Source organism: Stegodyphus dumicola, chromosome X2 (genome assembly GCF_044657685.1).
Source record: "Stegodyphus dumicola isolate Sdum_Otavi_A_Nest chromosome X2, ASM4465768v1".
Taxonomy (NCBI): domain Eukaryota; kingdom Metazoa; phylum Arthropoda; class Arachnida; order Araneae; family Eresidae; genus Stegodyphus; species Stegodyphus dumicola.
This window is the reverse complement of record NC_140781.1, coordinates 194,516,225-194,534,768: the sequence shown is the minus strand read 5'-3', so window position 1 is coordinate 194,534,768 and position 18,544 is coordinate 194,516,225. Positions and strand designations below refer to the sequence as shown.

The 18,544-nt window shown below is 33.5% G+C and overlaps 1 protein-coding gene across 2 annotated transcripts in view; it reads right to left on the bottom strand.

Annotated features, from left to right (window-relative positions):
• Window positions 1–18,544, bottom strand: part of LOC118194886 (glypican-5-like) — a 177,154-nt gene that overhangs the window by 32,537 nt on the left and 126,073 nt on the right. For both annotated transcript variants that reach the window (XM_035366094.2, XM_085809744.1), the window contains one exon: window positions 13,099–13,352. In XM_035366094.2, the coding sequence (XP_035221985.1) occupies window positions 13,099–13,352 (254 nt within the window). The remainder of the gene's footprint in view (window positions 1–13,098; window positions 13,353–18,544) is intronic.

Sequence of the window (18,544 nt, the reverse complement as noted above, 5' to 3'; positions counted from 1 at the left end):
AGTAAAGACGGCTATTTCATAATACCATAATATTTTCATAATTTCGCTCCATCGAGCTAAATGATTATGTACCATATCGAATTCGATTTGCACATATATTAGAAGATACCTCACATATGTAACGTTCATCAGAAAACGCTATTTGTTCTGCTAACAATGAAAATTTGCTTAAAATTTTGTGAGAAGAAAAAGACACTTCTTTTCCAATTTTGATTAAACATAGCATGGTTACAAAAAAAATATATATATACGTAGTTGACTCATACTAAATAATTTTTTTTTAATGTGGAAATTGTTCTCGGAATGCGCAGCAATGAATATAACATAAACGCCAAACCTTGCCGTGACTTGGACTGAAATCTATAATATTTCTATCTGTTAGAAAATATTCCATAATCAAACACACGGAGAGCACCTTCTGGTTTTCACAAATTTATTTATATTTAAAATAAAGGGTTTTAAAACATTGCTATCTTTCACAGAGACCAAACACACCTTACCTTCTGCAAACTTGATATAAGAAGTTTCAACCTGAGAAAATTTCCATTTCTGCTATAATCAAACTGTTTCGACAAGAAGCATAGTCTGGGATTTTTCAACCCAAGACGAGTCGTGACTTTGAAACAGCTTTGGAATTTCTACATGTCGAAACTGTCCACTTTTTTTAAAAGAAAAAAAAAATAAATAAAATGGTATTAAAAATTAGCCTGGTCCAAAATTATTTGCTTTGAGCATCTATTTGAGATTTATTTTAAAATTTTCCCTCGAAACACTTTCCAGCAATCTTATGAATAAAAATGTTAATTTAATCAGCTCCCAGATAAATTTAAATGACTCTTTTTCTGACAAGGAAGAAATTTTTATCCATCAGAAATTTATCAGCATAGTTTAACACACATTTTTTAAATCATGAGCAAATTTTTTTCTGTAATTCCTTTAGTAACTATCATAGTTATATTCACCTTTTCCTTAATTCAAAATTACAGTTTGTCGGACATCTACGTACCAGAAATTTTAAAAGAATTTAAAACATTTTAGGAACATCATTGCCAATTTTAACGACGCTCATGCAAGATAAAGCTATTTTTGCTATTTTCTTACTTGCACTAAATCTTTGTTATACGTTACCTAGCTCTTTTATGACTCATCGGCGGTTTTACGCAAGCAGTACAGTCGGGGATGTTCGGTAGTATCGCGAATTTTTATCAAAATTCGTGCAAGTGATGATTAAACTGTTTCCGTTGAAAGATGATTCATTAAGAAAAGTGGCGCCAGCTGAAGAAATTCCTCAAATTCTTGGGGAGGGAAAGAATTCTTTGATTCACGATTCGGACATTTTTCCCAAGGTATTAACTCCTAAAAAAAAATGCCCTCTAACAAAATTGCCAACGCACGCCCTATAGTCTATTAGAACCGCAGACTTGGTCCGCAGTGTTAAATCAATGAAAGTGATGTCATCCATTCCTCGGACTTCCGCTAGAAGGCCCGTCAAGCAACATTTTTTATCCTCCCCCGAGTCTAGACATCTTCCTCCCTCCCAGTTACCCCACGCACACACACACAGGTATGTTCCGACGTTTATGCTCACTTCATCTTATTTCGGATATTGTTTTTAGCACACATCTCATCTTCTCCCCCCTTCACTTTACCGCCCTTCACGCTGGAACTATAACTCTGAAAAATTATCATTGAAAGAAAAGGATTACTGAGTATTAATATCTCTTTCTACAATTGTTCAAGTTTTGGTTTTATTTTTTCTTCTTCTTTCAGGGGGAAGGGGATCTTTGTTGCCTTTGTGCTCATTCTTGAACGCAGCAGTAAAAGCGGGAAAAAAAAAAAAAAAAGAGCCGCCCCGACCCCTAATAAAGAGCTTAAAAATTTCCGTGTAATTTCGTGTGGAAATAAGATATAACTCTAAAACATTACCACTGAAAGAAAAAGATTAGTGAGTATTAATAAACCCTCCTACAATTGTTCAAGTTCTTGGTTTATTTTCTCTTCTCCTCCCCGAAGGCAGAGGATCTCTGTTGTCTTTGTGCTTATTCCTGAACGCAGCAGTAGAAATGAAAGTTGACTTACAAAAAACGCCCCACCCCCTAATAAACAGAGCTTAAAAATTTTCGCGTAATTCCGCGTGGAAATAAGGTATCTCACATGAAGATGAAATAAAAAAGAGAGGCCTTGAAAACTCTTTTTGTGTATATGTTATTAAGACTTTTATTTATCACTGGAAAGCCAGAAAACGTGAGAAAAATAATTCTTTCCATCCTTTTCTTTCTGCGTTCAAATGCGTGAGCAGAAATGTGAAAAACACGTTAATGCTTGTAATGCAAATAAATGCATGTACTGTACACTACCTATTATATAAATTATAATCCTGTACTGATGTTACTTAAACACCACATTTATTTTTCACACTTATGAAAAATCATGTTGTAGAGCCGTTATTTATTTTTTTATTCTGAAGACGTTAAGAACGAGCTATATCCTCTGCAGTACTCGAACCTAGACCTCTCGAATACGCGCCAAGTGTACTACCGTTACACCACGAAGACATGCTGGAAAGAGAGAGAAAATACCTTATGTATTCCCCCTTTTAAAGAGCGACTGGGGATTAGGGGACTCAATCGCCAGATACTAATGGTGATGAGCTATTGTCCACCACTTTTTAGTTTGGGCACCATTTGTAGACTCATTAAGATTTTTGAAGCAGGAGATGTGAAAAATGTGCAATGCCTATCCGGGATTGGAACCGTGGACCTCTCGAATACGCATCGAGTAAGCTTCCAATTACACCACGAAGGCATACGGAAAGGAAGAAAATATCTTATATACTACCTCTCTTAAAGGACGACTGGGGATTAGGGGACGCAGTCGCCAAATCTAGTTGGTGGCGAATTATCGTTCACCACCTTTTTAGTTCGGGCGCTCTCTAGAGTTAATAACTTAAAAAAAAAAAAAGTTGGAGACATGAAGAATTAGGAATTCCCTGACCAGGACCCGAACCTGGACCTATCACATACGCGACGAGTGTGCTACCGTTACACCACGAAGGCATGCTGGAAAGAGGGAGAAAATACCTTATGTATTTATGTGGGGATTAGGGAACTCAATCGCCAGTCGCCCTTTTAAAGAGCGACTGGGAACGAGATACATAACTGTCGGCTTATTTTAGTTACTATTTGTCCGAGTGAGGATAATTTGATCAAAATTTTTGTTTCTTCACAACTTTTGTGTTTTATGGGGCGCTTTTAAATGCTTAAATCACTTGAATTTGGGTGCTCCAAAAACCATGAACTCGCTAGTTCGAATTTTGCACACCATATATATCCAGCCTTTTGTATTTAACTTCTTAAAATAAAGTTAGCATTTTACTAATTTGATTTTTCAGTTTACAAGGATCATATATAAATGTAGATATCACATTGAAGATACTTTTCACCCACACGTTGAAATTGTTTTCATGAAATGTTCTGTTTTGCAAAATTTTGTAATTAGTGGTATATTTCTGGGATTAATATTAAAGTAAATAAGGCTTGTCGTCATATTTTTAGAACACTCTGCGTATATTTCGTATTGGACCTATAATTTAACAGGTACATCTTTTTAGTTATTATATGAGAAATAACACAAATTAGTGTTTTAGTAAAGTGCTTCGAAAGAGAGACTCGAAAATTAAAGATAAAATACTACGCAATTAAAAACATATTTAAATGTCCATCGAAAAGTTCTCGATATCGATACCTTTACCAGATTCCAGGTCAAAAATCTTATTTGAAAATAAATTACTTTTGAGATCCATTCGGAATTTCTCCTTGCATAGCTAGAAACTTTGCTTCTTTCCACTATTCCTGATACTAAAATATACGTGTATTTTACTTTCATAAAAGTTCTCAACCATTTTTTAATAATTCAACTAAGGCTCGTTCGCAGCCTTCAAGACCAGTAAAAACTGCACGGTGGACGTTAATATGTGCAGTTATTATTTTAAATTAACCAGTTATTATGATCTCCATCTGTACTTTAACTTCTTTCCGTGTTTTTCATCAGAATGCAAATGAGATAACTGATATTTAAACTGAGATTTTTGGAGTTTAAGACAAAGCGTGTATTCTGGCTTCGTCTGTACGCTACATGTTACTTTCGTGTCAACTCTGCTAGTTGTAATTATTCCGTTTTGCGTTACATCGCTGCTGACACTTTCATTTTGACTCTCTTGGAGAATTACTGAGCCAGGTTTGAGTAATATTTAAATTGTGTAGTCTCCGACTACTGTTCCATGCTTAACTTGAATTCGGCTGTTCTTTTAGTTGCAGCACCACGAGCTGTGGCTAATATTTTAGCACAAGAAAATGCGTTTATTTTCTGAATTCTGTTTAAATAGAAAGGTTATTTAAAACCTTTTCGCGACTTCAGACAGTTACTTCAGCGATAAATCGCTTCACGTTTGTTGCGGTTATTGGACTAATTACCATATTCAGGTCAAGTAAAACACCACAAACTTACCACTTTGTTTCAAGTCATAGGACCCTTTTTTTAATTTTCTTCAAGAGTTCTGCAGAAAATTACTTCTTTCATTTTACTCTGAACTATATCTAGTAAACTAGTCTTCTTAATGTGAGGAAGCTATTATAATAACTGGTTGGGGGAATATACATGAATAACAATATTGTCAAAAATGTGTCCATTACTTAACAACTATCTAGAAATTTAAATATAGATCGTAAATTTTTCCCCATACTTTTATAAAAATTTGCCGTTTTTACATAATTTAAAACTGAATGAGTACTTAGACGATCCTGCTAAATTTTCATCTTAGTGGCATTAAAAGTCTTCTTAAATGGGAACTGAAAACGTTGTAGGTACGAAAAATCCTTACAAGATGCTAGTTCGATATGCACGATAATCAGTTGGCGTGACTGTGCGGATAAATATTTTTCTTGATTTAACTGACTGATTAATCACTTACGCCTTTTATTTTGTTGCATGAATTTTCTCGTCGACATGAATTCGTGTAAAATTCGGTGTTATTAAAATAAGTAATATAAAATATAATCATCAGTACTTTATTTCTATAATTAAACTTCTGCTTAAAAAAACGTGAAAAGTTATGCCACCTGCTTAAAACTTGCCATAATTAAAGTTGGCTGTTCGACGATGTTCGTATACTCTCTTTAGAAGAAATGAATAAGTGAGCCCCCTGAGATGTAAATGCATGAAGTGATATCATTCGGGATAGTGTAGTTCGTGTCGGAGTGGAGTTAAAGCATCTTTTGACGATTCGGTGAGAAATCGCATTTTGAGTTACGAGTGTTTCAACAAAGAAGCCCGAGTTTCTCGGATCAGAAACAGATCCCTGTCATACCGCAGATACCTTATGCCTAGATATCTCATACTTTGGAAAACGGTTCTACAGGGGAAAATATTAAACAATTTAAATTATCCAAAACGATGCCGTGGAAAATTTTGTCAGCTGTTAAGAAAATAATTTTCTGATTTGTACCAATGTTTTCAGAAAGGCGTGGGACACTAGAGCTAGTGTTCTGTTTCTTAGGATGTTACTTCGAAGGTGGCTAGGTAATAATTTCTAATATTTCAAAGAGGGCTGCCTTATAAGCATTTTCCGTGACCTTTTCAAGCATAGAAACATTACTTACGTCATGGAAAATTTTGTTAAAGCAAGGAAAAATAGCTATTGTCCTGAAACTACTATACAATGATCAATATTGTGTACTGTATTCATGATATATAATGAAGAGTTTTCAATAACAAGTTAAAACACATCTCCATAGTTTAGTTTTAGGGATTAATATAGTATTTTATTCACGATAACTGTTCTGAATCAAACTTCAATAAATGAGAAAATTTCCTTTTTTTTAAGTTATTTCAATAAAAATGAGGATCATATCATTAAGGAAAAAGCTGAGTCTTTTCATGTTAAGATAAAAGGTTATGCGAGCTTAGATTATCTGATATAGTTTCAAGCCTGAGGCTAGACTTCAGATTAACAGAAAAGTACGAAAGAGCTTGTTATAGTTTTCAAGAACATTGAGTATGTTAAGAAAATTTTGTTTGATACTGACCTTAATGTGGAACTTAAAATTCGAAATTCACTGAACGCTGATAAACCGACCACTGACTGTCGCAAACTGCAGCTGTCATAAACTGCAAATGAAAACAGTAAGCGCTATTTCAAATTTGTAAAACTGCAGCTCAATGAAATGCTTAACTATCGAAAAACCTTTTAAGTAACTGATATTTTTTATTAACTGTTTACAACTTAGTGTTTTTCTTTTTCATTTATTTATTTTACAAATTTAACTTTATTTTCTAATGCATCATAAAAACTTTTTTTGACTTACGCTAATTAACGGGGGAATTATAATTGCTCTTACTGCTCATTGCATTCACTTAACGTAGTTTTGTTTAGCACGCATTAATTGATGGATTAATTAATTAGTCGTAAATTCGCGTGTTGTTGTATATGTATGTTCGAAAAGATTACAGTTACTAAAATGGCCACCAGGTTCGTATCATCAGTGCTATACAGTGTCTTACAAAAGTGGTAAAACATTTTTAGTTTCTGGTGGTTGGGGGGGGGAAGTCATACACTTTAAATACGATAAACTGAAGCTACAAAGTCGAATCTAATTTAAAGTACGCGTTTATCTAGCCTTTCTTCACTCTAAACATTTTTTCTAAACATAAAATCTTGATTTTAATTATTTGAATTATTCGTGGTGTTTAAAACACGATTTAATCCGATATGACTACAAATAGATTTTTCGGTATTTCTAGTTTAACGTTTCTCCACTCCGTTTGTATTATCAATATCACATTCGATTTCGAAGATATAGTTTGTTTATAAGAGTATGCGTCATTTATTGACAGGATTTAAATAAGGGTACTCAGGTGTTTTGAGCATTATTTTATGGTGTTCTGAGTACGACAGTTAAAGGGCAGCCAATGTCGCACATTCTTAGCATTACAATAACACTAGTAATAATTGCCTTATAAAATTTGGATGGATTAAATGTTTGTGCTGTGGGCTTCCGTTTCCCTTTTAAAATTTAGAGCGAAAATCCTATAATTATCATAGCGAATCTATACACCTAAGAAGAGCTTGTGATATAGTTAGCGGTTTAAAAATTACATTAACGGTGAATGGAATTCCACCTTCTTTTCTGGTTTTGTTTAAGAAATGCTATAAAATAGTTAATTCGCGGAACACATAGTATTCAATGTTATGGCAGACGACAAACCGAAACAAGACAGAACATCGCTTAAAATCTAGCAAACCCCAGATTAGAAATGTTAGTACGATTAATGACTTTTTATTGTATAAGTTATCAGGCTTGCCGTATGAAACGCCATTCTTCCTTTCAAAATAATCAAGTTTTTAATTCTTCCATCAGTTATTTGCACATATTTTTTCTGAAGTTACTTTTCTTCTATCTTAATAAACTACTGAACATGGTCCTAAAACTCTCTATTCCAGATTTCACATTAAAACGATGAAGCTAAAGTGGGGTAGGGGGATTCTTAAACCATCCATTGCTCAGAACTGAATCTCTTGACTACTATTCCTTTTTCAGAAATTATGCAGACTTTCTAACTAGCAACTTGAATCTTCATGTTTCTTCCGATGTATAACAGAAAGCCTCCCTAATTTAGTTAGCTTTTCTAACTTTCAAGTGTTTTAGTCAGCTCCTTTTTTTCATATTTACTTTCAAAAAGCTCAGACTGTGACTCATATTTATTCATCTCTCTCTTAAACTGATAGCACTCATTTACGTTTTCTTTCACTGCAGCAGAAGTTATCTAGCATTTCTTAGATGCTTCCCATTTCTTAATATTTTTATTCTTACTATCTTTACGAAATAAGTTTCGCGATTATACTTTTACTTGTCGCAGACAAACGCGCCTATTAATGTTAGTGAAATAGGCCTACAACAATATTCCAAAATTCATTCACTCTCATTTCAATATTTATCACAGATATATTTGCTTAAACATTAAAACAGTTTTAAAAAAAATTATATAATAATCTTTAGAATTAACAAGGGCTTTTGTTATTATTCCCCTTCTAGTGTAGTTAAATTAACACTTTTGCTCGAAAAAATGCAAATAATAATCAGAGAAGTAATCTGTTAATTAATACCATACAGTTTAGCCTCACAAAAAGTAGAGATTAAACTTACATTGATTTCATTTAAAAATAATGTATTATTCTGCACTGATTTTAAAACAATCTGTTGAAAAACTTAATTTTTAAATGCCTATTCATGATAAATGTATTTCACCATTTATTTATAAACAAACACTTAGTTCTAATTCTACGTTGATTAAATTGACTTTGATCTTCAAATATTTGTGTAGAAGATATTACGAAAAATAATCATTTTAATTGTAAGGAAAGAAACAAAGAAAAATATTCACTGAGTTTTTTCATTAAAATATTCTAGTTCAGACCATTAGCCATTTTATTTATGTGAAAAATATGCAATGCCCTCACCGGGAATAGAATTCCGGACCTTCTGTTGCTAGCCAGACGTGATTACCAATTTCCACTTATGAAGGCACTCGGTAACAAAAGAGGAAAACCATACATCCCTTTCTAAAAGCAGGAGATTTATTGAATTCAAAACTAATCAGAGAGCAATGTACACTTGTAATTATTTTTAAAGCGTAACATTTGAAGAAGTTATTAAATGAATTAGGAAATAAGATCGGTCATGTAATCCTGCCCTGAAGAATAAAGGAAAAAAGAAAGAAAGAAAAGCCGTATATAACGGAATGGCACGATGTCTAGTTCAATTTCGGAACTGACGTTGATAAATTTTCAGAGACGCCCAAGAAAATTAAGAGCCTAGAGGGGGAAGTTTATACAATGAAATCAAGGACAGGTCGAAATACTTTCCGTCTCAAAGAAAAGAGAGGATTGCATGACAGTTAACCATCAAGAAATGCATCATATGAGCAAAAGAAGAAGTAATATTTTGCTACTATAGTTTTTATTTAATTCCAAGCTCTATGGAGCTTATTATTAGCGCATATAAATTTCTGAACTTGATTATACATGTATTACTTCAGTAGTGCTGTGATTATTACGATAATAATGCATTTGAAACGCTGAAATTTTAACTCTTGGTTTGTTTTCTATTATTCAAAGACAAGAAATCTAATGAACAAAGAATTTAGAGCTTTTGAAAGTTTTGTACTGTATATGTTTTGGAAGAAAAATGTGATCCTTGATACATAAAATTTACGTTAAAATTTTGTTACCACACTTTGCATAACTAATGCTCTTATTATTGTCGCATAAACAGCACTAATTTTGTAGAAACAAATCAATGCGCTCAGAGGATGGCTTAATAAGATATGCAGGTTTTTAAAAGCATACTTTTAATTAGATTAATTGTAATTCAGATATGCTAAATGGCACGTTTTATTAACCGATACTGTGAACTAAATCTTTGGTTACCGTATATAATTTTGCTCTAAGCGCAATAAGTAGATGCAATGTTACTGAATAAAGGTTTACTAGTAGTTACAGATATATTTACAGCAAATATTTATTACAATAAATTACAATGTCTTCCAATTAAATTACAATTACAATGTCTTCCAATTCTGCATGCAGAAATGATGTTTTGAAACTGATTAGCAATGAATCATAATTAGCGTTCAGATGCGTTCACCTTTTTCTCATTCTCACGATCTTTTTTTCAATAACAGCATATATGTTATAAACACAGCAAAATGTAATTAATGTCTTCAATTCATAACATTATATAATACTTGAAAAACGAAAGGAAAACGAAAAAAGGAAAAAAAATCTACAAAGCTTTTTTTAAGACAATGAATTTGCTTGTTCTCATTCGATTTCCTCTTATGTTTTCAAAAAATCGTGAACTTTAAATTTCCAGAAAAATAAAGAAATTTTATTGAAAAGATAAAATTCATTGAAACACTTATTTCATATAGTTTATAATTTTCATATAATTTACTGGTCACTACTCAAGTAAGTCAGGAATGTTAAAGAATTAATTTTTACTTCGTTTTACTGGGTTAAAATGAATATTTTATTTACTATCCCAAAATATATAAATAAATACAAGCGAAAATAAAATTAAGTACATAACAATTTCGTCTAATATTTTTAGAAAAATAAGACAACTTTTGACTTGTCCGCCGAAAACATCGTGGCAAAAACACCGCAGACGAAAATGTCGCAGAGAAAACAACGCACAGAGAAACATCTTCTAACAAAACATCGTGGGAGGAAAAAAAAAGCAACGAGAAAACATCGCAGTTCTAAAACATTGTGGTAAAAAATAAAGCGGTGCAAAAACTCCGCCGTTTTAAAACGTCGTCGTACAAATTATTATGGTAAAAATATTTCGCAGACATGCGTTTTAAGACTAAAAAGCTTTGAAGTGAAATTTCGTGAAATGATTTGTGAGAAGTAAGTAAGACATCAATATTTTGTAGGGTTTACTTTATTTTCCTAATAGTTATTTTTAATTTTGGAAGAAGCCTTTCCTTTACCTTGTCATTTTCCACCTAAGTTTCCCTGACAGAATGATTTTTCAGGATTTCGGTTTATGTAAATGAGGTAAAAACGAGTATTTAAGATAAAGTCTCTAGGTCACTTTAGCAGAAGAACGTAGTAGAGAGTGTTCTTCCTTTCGGCCACGTTCTTGCTTTTAGTCTAAGCTATCTGTTATACAGCCCGATTGTTGCATGCCTGTTAGTATACGCCAGTGATCTTAAATAAGGGCCAACTCTGTTAGACAATTCCGTGCAGCTTGGACTGGTTTATTTTAGTTAGTATTAAATAAGTTTTATATTTTTTATCTTAAGTTAAAGCCCAAGGGGAGGCTTATTGTAAGCCCAAGAAAGAGCTATCTGTTAACTTGTTTTGAGTTGGAATAAAGAGTAAAGTTAATCCTTTTTTGGACTTGTTACTTACAAGAACTCAGGAAATAATCGGTACTCCGTCCTTTAATATTCTAGCTCTTAAGGAACTTCAATTTAGCTAGGATATTACAATTGAATTAACCTCTTTTATAATGAGTATTCATAGCTTTTCACGAAAAATATTAGAAAGAGGAATATGAATAAGTTTAAAATTCTATAAACGTAGCATTAATTTTACTGATTTCCAGGTTTTAAATGCTTAAGTTTCCTACTTGATTTCTATATAAACATTCATTGGTTAATACAAAAATATGAAATATATAGATGAAATATTCCTTGTTACTTCTTGTGCACATAAATTATAACGCGAAAATTCACTTAAACGTTTTACTGTCAGAAAATTCATGTCTGGTATTATCATCATGCAATAATTTTCAAGTGCTTTATTTTTTTACCACGATATTTTGAACGACAATGTTTTAAAACCGCTAAGTTTTTGCAAAGTTTTATTTTCAACTACAATGTTTCAGAACTGCAATGTTTTCTTCTTGCTTTATTTTCTCCCACGATGTTTTGTACGACGACATTTTCCCTTTGCATTGTTTTCGTTGCTGCGGTTTCGTTAGCGATGTTTTCACTTGTAACCAGTTCAGACGGTTAGTTAACCTCCTAGAGAAGATTTAAGTAAACTTGTAAGGATCTTAAGTTTTACTAACGTTTATTTTATTTTAAATCTTTACTATCACTTCTTATTTTCTACTTCCGGCCAGAATTATAAGCGTGAAGGAGTTTATGCAAAGTTGTCTGGCGAACGCCAAGTATTTAAGTGTGGCTTTTTTGCCAAGCAGAGGAGAGGAAGCCGTGAGTTCGAAGCAGGCCGCTTACCTTAGAAGTTACGCAGTTGCTACTTTGCCTTCCAGGCCAGAGGTTTTAATCCTCTTGATAAATTAAACGTATTGTAGTGTTCACAGTCTCTGTGCTACATACGCTTTCTGTTATTATAAGGCCAATCTTATTCTAAAGTTAAATTAGAGTTTAGTTTTATTTTGATATCTTTTAAGTTAGACCCCGAGTGGAGGGTCATTGTATTCCGAAGTACGGAAGTCATTGTATATAAAGAAAAAAATAAAGGGTTTTGTATACCCTTCGTCTGTATCCTGTCTACTTACTACAATTAGTGAACATAGCTTTAGTAAGCTCTCTGTTCTAGTCAGGTCATTGTATGTTTCCGAAGAAGGTTAGAAGAAACATTGAATCTGATAAACTCACTATAGGTCTACATGCCTGATGCATTTTGTATTTCTCGTACCTAAAATTTACTGCATAAAATAGCTAATCAACAATAAACTCAAAATGAGGGGAAAAAAAGGTTCTGTAGCATGTACATAATATGTAACGTTATGTATATCTTTTCTAATTACTATAATGCTGCATGTATTTTATCATATACTAATTCAATATACAAATAAAATATAAAACAAATATTAATATTATTGAGAAATATGCTTATTATTTTAAAGCCGCTGTATGATAAGCTATAAGACATTATATTTTTTCCACTGGCACCATTCTAAGAATTGGAAAAGCAAGAGGCCGCTTAAAGGATAAATTAAAGACTTTATATTTTGCGCAGTGGCAACACATGGCAGGTTATGAAATATTGACGGTGGTGTAATGGAACGGTCTAAAAATTTTAAAAGTCTCAACTGAAAATGCTTCTAACATAATAAAAACCCTTAAAAAATAGCAAATGCAAAATTATGACAGTTTTCTGCGACGCACAGAATTTCTTTGCTTTACTGCATTTTGAAAACTCGAATTTATTCTCTTGAAGGCTTTACAATAGATATGAATAATATACTTAGTCTCCTCCGTAAATATATCCGCAAAATCTTCTTTTTAATTTCTACTCGACTACACGGCGAAGATGGTCATTAAACAAATAAAATGACCTTCATTTGTGCTTATAAATAATGTCAAAACGAAACAAAATTTAAAAACAAGTAGCATCTCAATACGCTTTTGGACTCTGTTAGGTTTTTCCCTAACTTTCCTTCATTTAATTCTCTCAGCTAACATTTCGAAGGTCATCGGAAGACAAGGAAATATATGCGTACTTGGTTGTCTCTTCGGCTAGACTCAAAAAAACAGAAAAGGGAAAAAACAAGTAATTACTCTGCAAGTCCTTCGCCGTTCCAGCAATGTAGGTCTCCTTTGGGAACAAAATTTCCGTCACTACAAAGACGATCAGCTAAGTTGGAGTAGAAGTCTTTAGACTCGGCCACTTTGTGAACGAAATTCTGCAGCATCATGTAAAGGCTAGTATGGGACATGGGTCTCAGTGACAGAGGCTCCGACTGAGTCGGAGCAGCTGTTGCAGGAGGGACTTCTCGGCTCACACGTCGAGGAGGTCCACATTTCTGTTTCACCTGGAATAAAAATAATTTATTTTATAAAAAATTAAATAAAATGTTTGAAAACGCATTTTTATCGTGAAAAACATTTTTCAGTTCCCAAAAATATTAACCAGAGTGAGTATTAACAAAATCTTAGGCAGGAAAAGCAAAAATCAGATGTGCTTCCAATTACAACACCAAGGCGATCAGGAAGCAGAAAAATCTCTTTCAAAAACGAGATTAAAAAAGATGCTTTTTTCTGAATTTCATTTTCCATCGGATCACTAAAAACGAGTATGGTAGTTCATCTTGATTTCAGTTTCTGGCTGCTTCGAATGTTTTTCAGTGTATGTAAAATACATACAATCGAATTTCTTTTAAAAAATCGACACGAAGACATCATTTCTATTCATATACAGCTATTGAGCGGTTTGCTGTAATTAACTAATCTGCCCACATCCGCTGTTGCATTAGAAAAATCAAATCAGTACAATTCAAAAATTAAGGATCAGTTTGAACTATATACTTGTATAATGCTACACTGCAATATTTTAGCTCAAAATGTTTTCAAAAATCAACCGCCAATTGCAAAAATGTATCTAAAATCTACTACTATACTCGGCTTTATCAGAGACCAACTACTCTTGATTTATCTCTGATAAATTACCATCGGGAAATGAAAAAATTACTGCTGTTGTTGTTGTCGTGTATATAAGATTATTAGCCAAATAGTGCCATAGGTGAAGACGACAACCCAGGCAATCTGCAAACTGTTACCATCTTACAGGTTCGACCTCAATATGAGGGCCTCAATTTTTAACATTTCAGCAATGGTTGGCAAGACAATAAAAAATGTTTGCAGTTGTCAATTGTGTGTCTTGGCAGTTATCACAGTTTCTGTAAGTTTCCCTATCCTTTCTATGAATTTGTAATCCTCTGTGATGGCCAGTTCTAAGCCTGACTACACTGGTGTGCAAAACTTAAGGACAAGGAGGAGAAATTAGCATAAAAGTAGAGCAAGGCAACAGAAATGACCGAAAGATCAATCAGGATATAGACTTCGGACCGGTACATTTCAGTATGCGCATAAATGGCACATGAATAAGAAGGAGAAGTGTCGGAAGGGTATATAGCACACCGGTGGTGAACGATCAGCTAAATTCGGTGAAAGCCACTGTCAAGTTGTTACTACCGTGTGATATGGCCAACAGACAATCCAGAAGACATAATCCGGATGACTTTATCCAAGTTCACATCAGTATTAGAAGAAGGTCGAGGCTTGACAAGTGTGGCGTAAGAGTTCGGGATCGGTCCCTGCATCGTTTCACTAGCCTGGAGAGCATTTCAAACAACAGGAGCAGCAGTTTTGTTGTTCAGCAATAGTCATTCACGAACAGCAACGGCAATGGGCGATCGTATCCCTTCTGGGTGAGAAGAGACAATCGGCAAACAGCGTGAAATATAGCAAGTTACATGCAAAAAAAACTACTTTGGACGTCCGATATCACGTTTTACCTCGGCCAGGAGGCTGTGAAAACATGGTCTGTATGCACAATGACCAGTACGGTGTATGTGTAAATTTGCTGTACAAGAGGAATGGGGAGCGACGCCTCAACAGCTCATTGATAGCCTTGTCCTCAGCATGGACAAATGTTTTAATTCTTATATTGCAGTCAGGAGTGATAATATTTCCTTCTAAAGACAGGATATTTCTTAAATGGCTCCCGTCACATAGGCATTCTGTCTCCTCTCCAGCTGTCCTCGGAGCTACTTTTTCAATCAAGTGTCTTTCTAACCTTATGATTCCTTATTCGGATGGCTTTGCTCATTTGTTCCATATTTTCACATGTTGGGGACTTTATGGCATAATATTGGTCCATGTGGAACACTTATGCACGACGTTACGTTCGAAAAATTGTCTCGTCCTTAAATTGTGCATACCAGTGTATGGTTTTAGTTATAAGTCGATCCCCATTGATGTTATAAATCTCATGCTTTATTGGAATTGAATGTTCCTTCAGTCTGTATTTTCCACGGCATTTGCGACCGAAAGGCTGACATTTACGTTATTATTATTGTTGAGATTTTTAATTCGAGAAAATTATTATTACTGGGAATAATATTTCCATCAAAGTGGCTTTTTAATATTTTTAAATTCTGATCACAGGAATTCTCTTCGCGGATTCTTTGCTGCCTTTCTCCGCATTAACAAGAGCTTTCAAGCCTTATAATCATTTAATCATTTTCTGTATGCTTGGTATACTCTCAACCAAAACTGCGAATCTTATTTGTAACGGGAAATGAAGCTGAAAATCATCAAACGCAAACAGAATATGTATCCAAAATGAATCACAATTGAAATTTTAATCAAAATGAAAAAAATTATACCGTAGTTTGTAAAAAAATTTACAATAAAATCAAGAAATAAGTGATAGATAACAAAATGGGAAAGAAAGTTTCTGTTATTTATCTTTTCCTTTGTTGAGACATAACAACTCATTATTGCCTTTTTAATAAGCTAAAATATACACGCATAATATATAAGGTCAAACTTCGACAAAAATTCAAACTTAAGGATAAGGAGGAGAAAGTTGTAGTTGGTTTCACTAATCTAAAAAAAACATTTTGCCTATATCTAAATTTAATACTGGACTTCTCTTTTCCATAGCTTAAAATATTATTGAATTGATACACGCTGCTAGTAATCCTCTTCTTATTTTACTTGAAAATTTATTACTTAGACTGATCCATTCAGCGAGCACGCTTCCATTTCTCTTTGTGCTTAATTAGAGGACTATTAATGTTTAAAGTGCTTAGGTTATGTACTGAAATAATGTATTATATGTTTTTCCTGGAAATTATATATGTATATACCGGATGTCCTAAAATAGACTGGCCGTTTACAAAAATTTATAACAGAAAAACGTTTGAGGTTAAAAAAATTCTTCCAGCAAATTCATTAACAGGGCATAAATGTTTCCTCTCAGATTTCCTGGTTTTAGTTCAGAAATTTTCCGATAGATGGCACTGCAGATAGTAAAGCTGTAAATCAAAGAAAAATATTTGAAAATCATATCCCTGTTTTTCGAAATTTTTAAGGACTGAAAATTACATTACAATATTTTCGAAATGTCCATCATCAGCCGCAATCACGTGTCGAAATTGGAACATGAAATTAGCAAACATTTTCTGTGAAGTGGCCAATAGAATGACTGCACATTCGTCAATAATTCTTCAAATTTCTCAAGTGTTCGGAGATTTTTCTGGTACACTGAATCTTTCAAGTGCCTACAAAAGAAGAAATGGCATGGATTCAAGGCTGGTGAATACGATGGCCACTCTATTCCCATTCCTGTGAAGTGTGGGTAGTTTAAAGCAACTACACGCTTGTCAGAATATTCCTCTAAGAAACTGAAAACTGCAGCAGCCCGTTAAGTGTACAATTGTTTCCTTAACCGAACTGCACATTTGCTTCTGTATAGTCGACCAGTGTTGTCCAACCGTTCCGACATTCTCATCCACAACACCCCTTGTTCATTTAACGTCTCAGTTCCTTAAAACATAAATTCAGCCGAGAGGAAATTGTATGAGTTCAAACTTGTGTGAAATATTTTTCATCCAATGAATAAATGGAATGCTGAAAATTTCAGTTTTAGAAATGCTGTAAAAACTAAATTTCATTAGGTAAAACATTTCTAATGTTAGTATTTCAGTGAATGAGAACACGAAATTCAGGCTTCAGCATTTATATTTTTAAACGCAAAAAGTGCTTTTCTTAAGAAATTATTTTCGAAACCTTTAGATATAGTACCCGATACTATATATACACTGAAGTTTTAATGTGGCTGTGCTATACTTTCGGAGCCTTCGTCGCATATCTTTTCAGCAAAACAAACCGAGACCTCATTTTGACCGCGCTATTCATCCTTTCCTCAATACTCCACTCCTGCCGGTGCATTCCGTAAGCTCTTGCATCGATGCGAAGTTTGCAGGCAGACTGGTACAACATCAATCAGCCCAGCGCGAACATGAACTCTGGCAAAGAAATGAGTCCGCATAGACTCCATTACCCGTAACTATCAAACTTCTGAGCTTTCTATGTTATGTCCCGTTGTTGAAATGATGTTCAGAATCATTACCTTATACCTTACTAACAGCAAAAATTACAAGAAAATTGCGGTTCTTGTTCATGTAAAAGCAGTCCTTCTTAAATCTAATTTCTTGACTACTTCTTAAACAACAAAATTTCTAAACCGCAAAAAAATTCTTCAGAAAATGAAACATTTGAGACTTCACATTTCATCGATACAGTTTAACATCCTTTCAAACAGACTGCTAAATTTGTTTTCTTTCGTGATTTCAACGTTTACGGATATGAATCAAAGTAAATTCGAAAAAAGAGAAGTAAATTTAACTTCTCAGCATTGATTTTAAATTTAAGAGCAACATTCTTTTATTTATATTGATACCAGCTTAAGAAATTGCTTTAAATAAAATTATTCAATTTGGTTTAATTGAATGGTATAATTTAGGAAACAAATATAAAGTGAAAAGAATTAATTCTAATTCCTCCACTACATTTGAGATATAAAACAAAACGGATGCATTGCTGTGTACATCGCAGAGTTCTTTCTTTAATATTAATACGTAGAATTTTATTTTTTTAACTGGTGAACAGAATAAATCAACTTTTCCCTCACCGGGATTCGAATCAGAGATCGTTCATTGGCTAACTGGATGTGATACCATAAATGCCGCTAAAAAAGGCACAGAGTATATATAATTCCTTACCTTCTCTCTCACTTAAAAAGTGACTGGGGAGAGGCACGAGACCCTATCCCCCAGCTAGAAATCAAATCATGGATTTTCCAACTGCTAATTGAATATTTCTACTGATTCCATCGCAAGAGTACGCACGAGAGAATACCATAAACTACCAGCAACAATTTTAAAATCATAAATTTTACAGAAAAACTGGCACTCAAAAAAATGTAAGTTACTAGAAACCAAGGCATTCTAATTTCTCCCCTCTTTTTAGCTAGAATAGTTAGACTGTGAATGGTAAAAAGTAAAGTAAACACAGTGGAAAATATTTAAAGATGTTCATTCTGAATACAATACTAACGCTGAATGTTTACGTAGCATTTACATAAGTTTTGTAAATATAATTACACAGTAAAGAAATGCTACAAATTACATTACAACAGCAATAATAATTCAGAAAC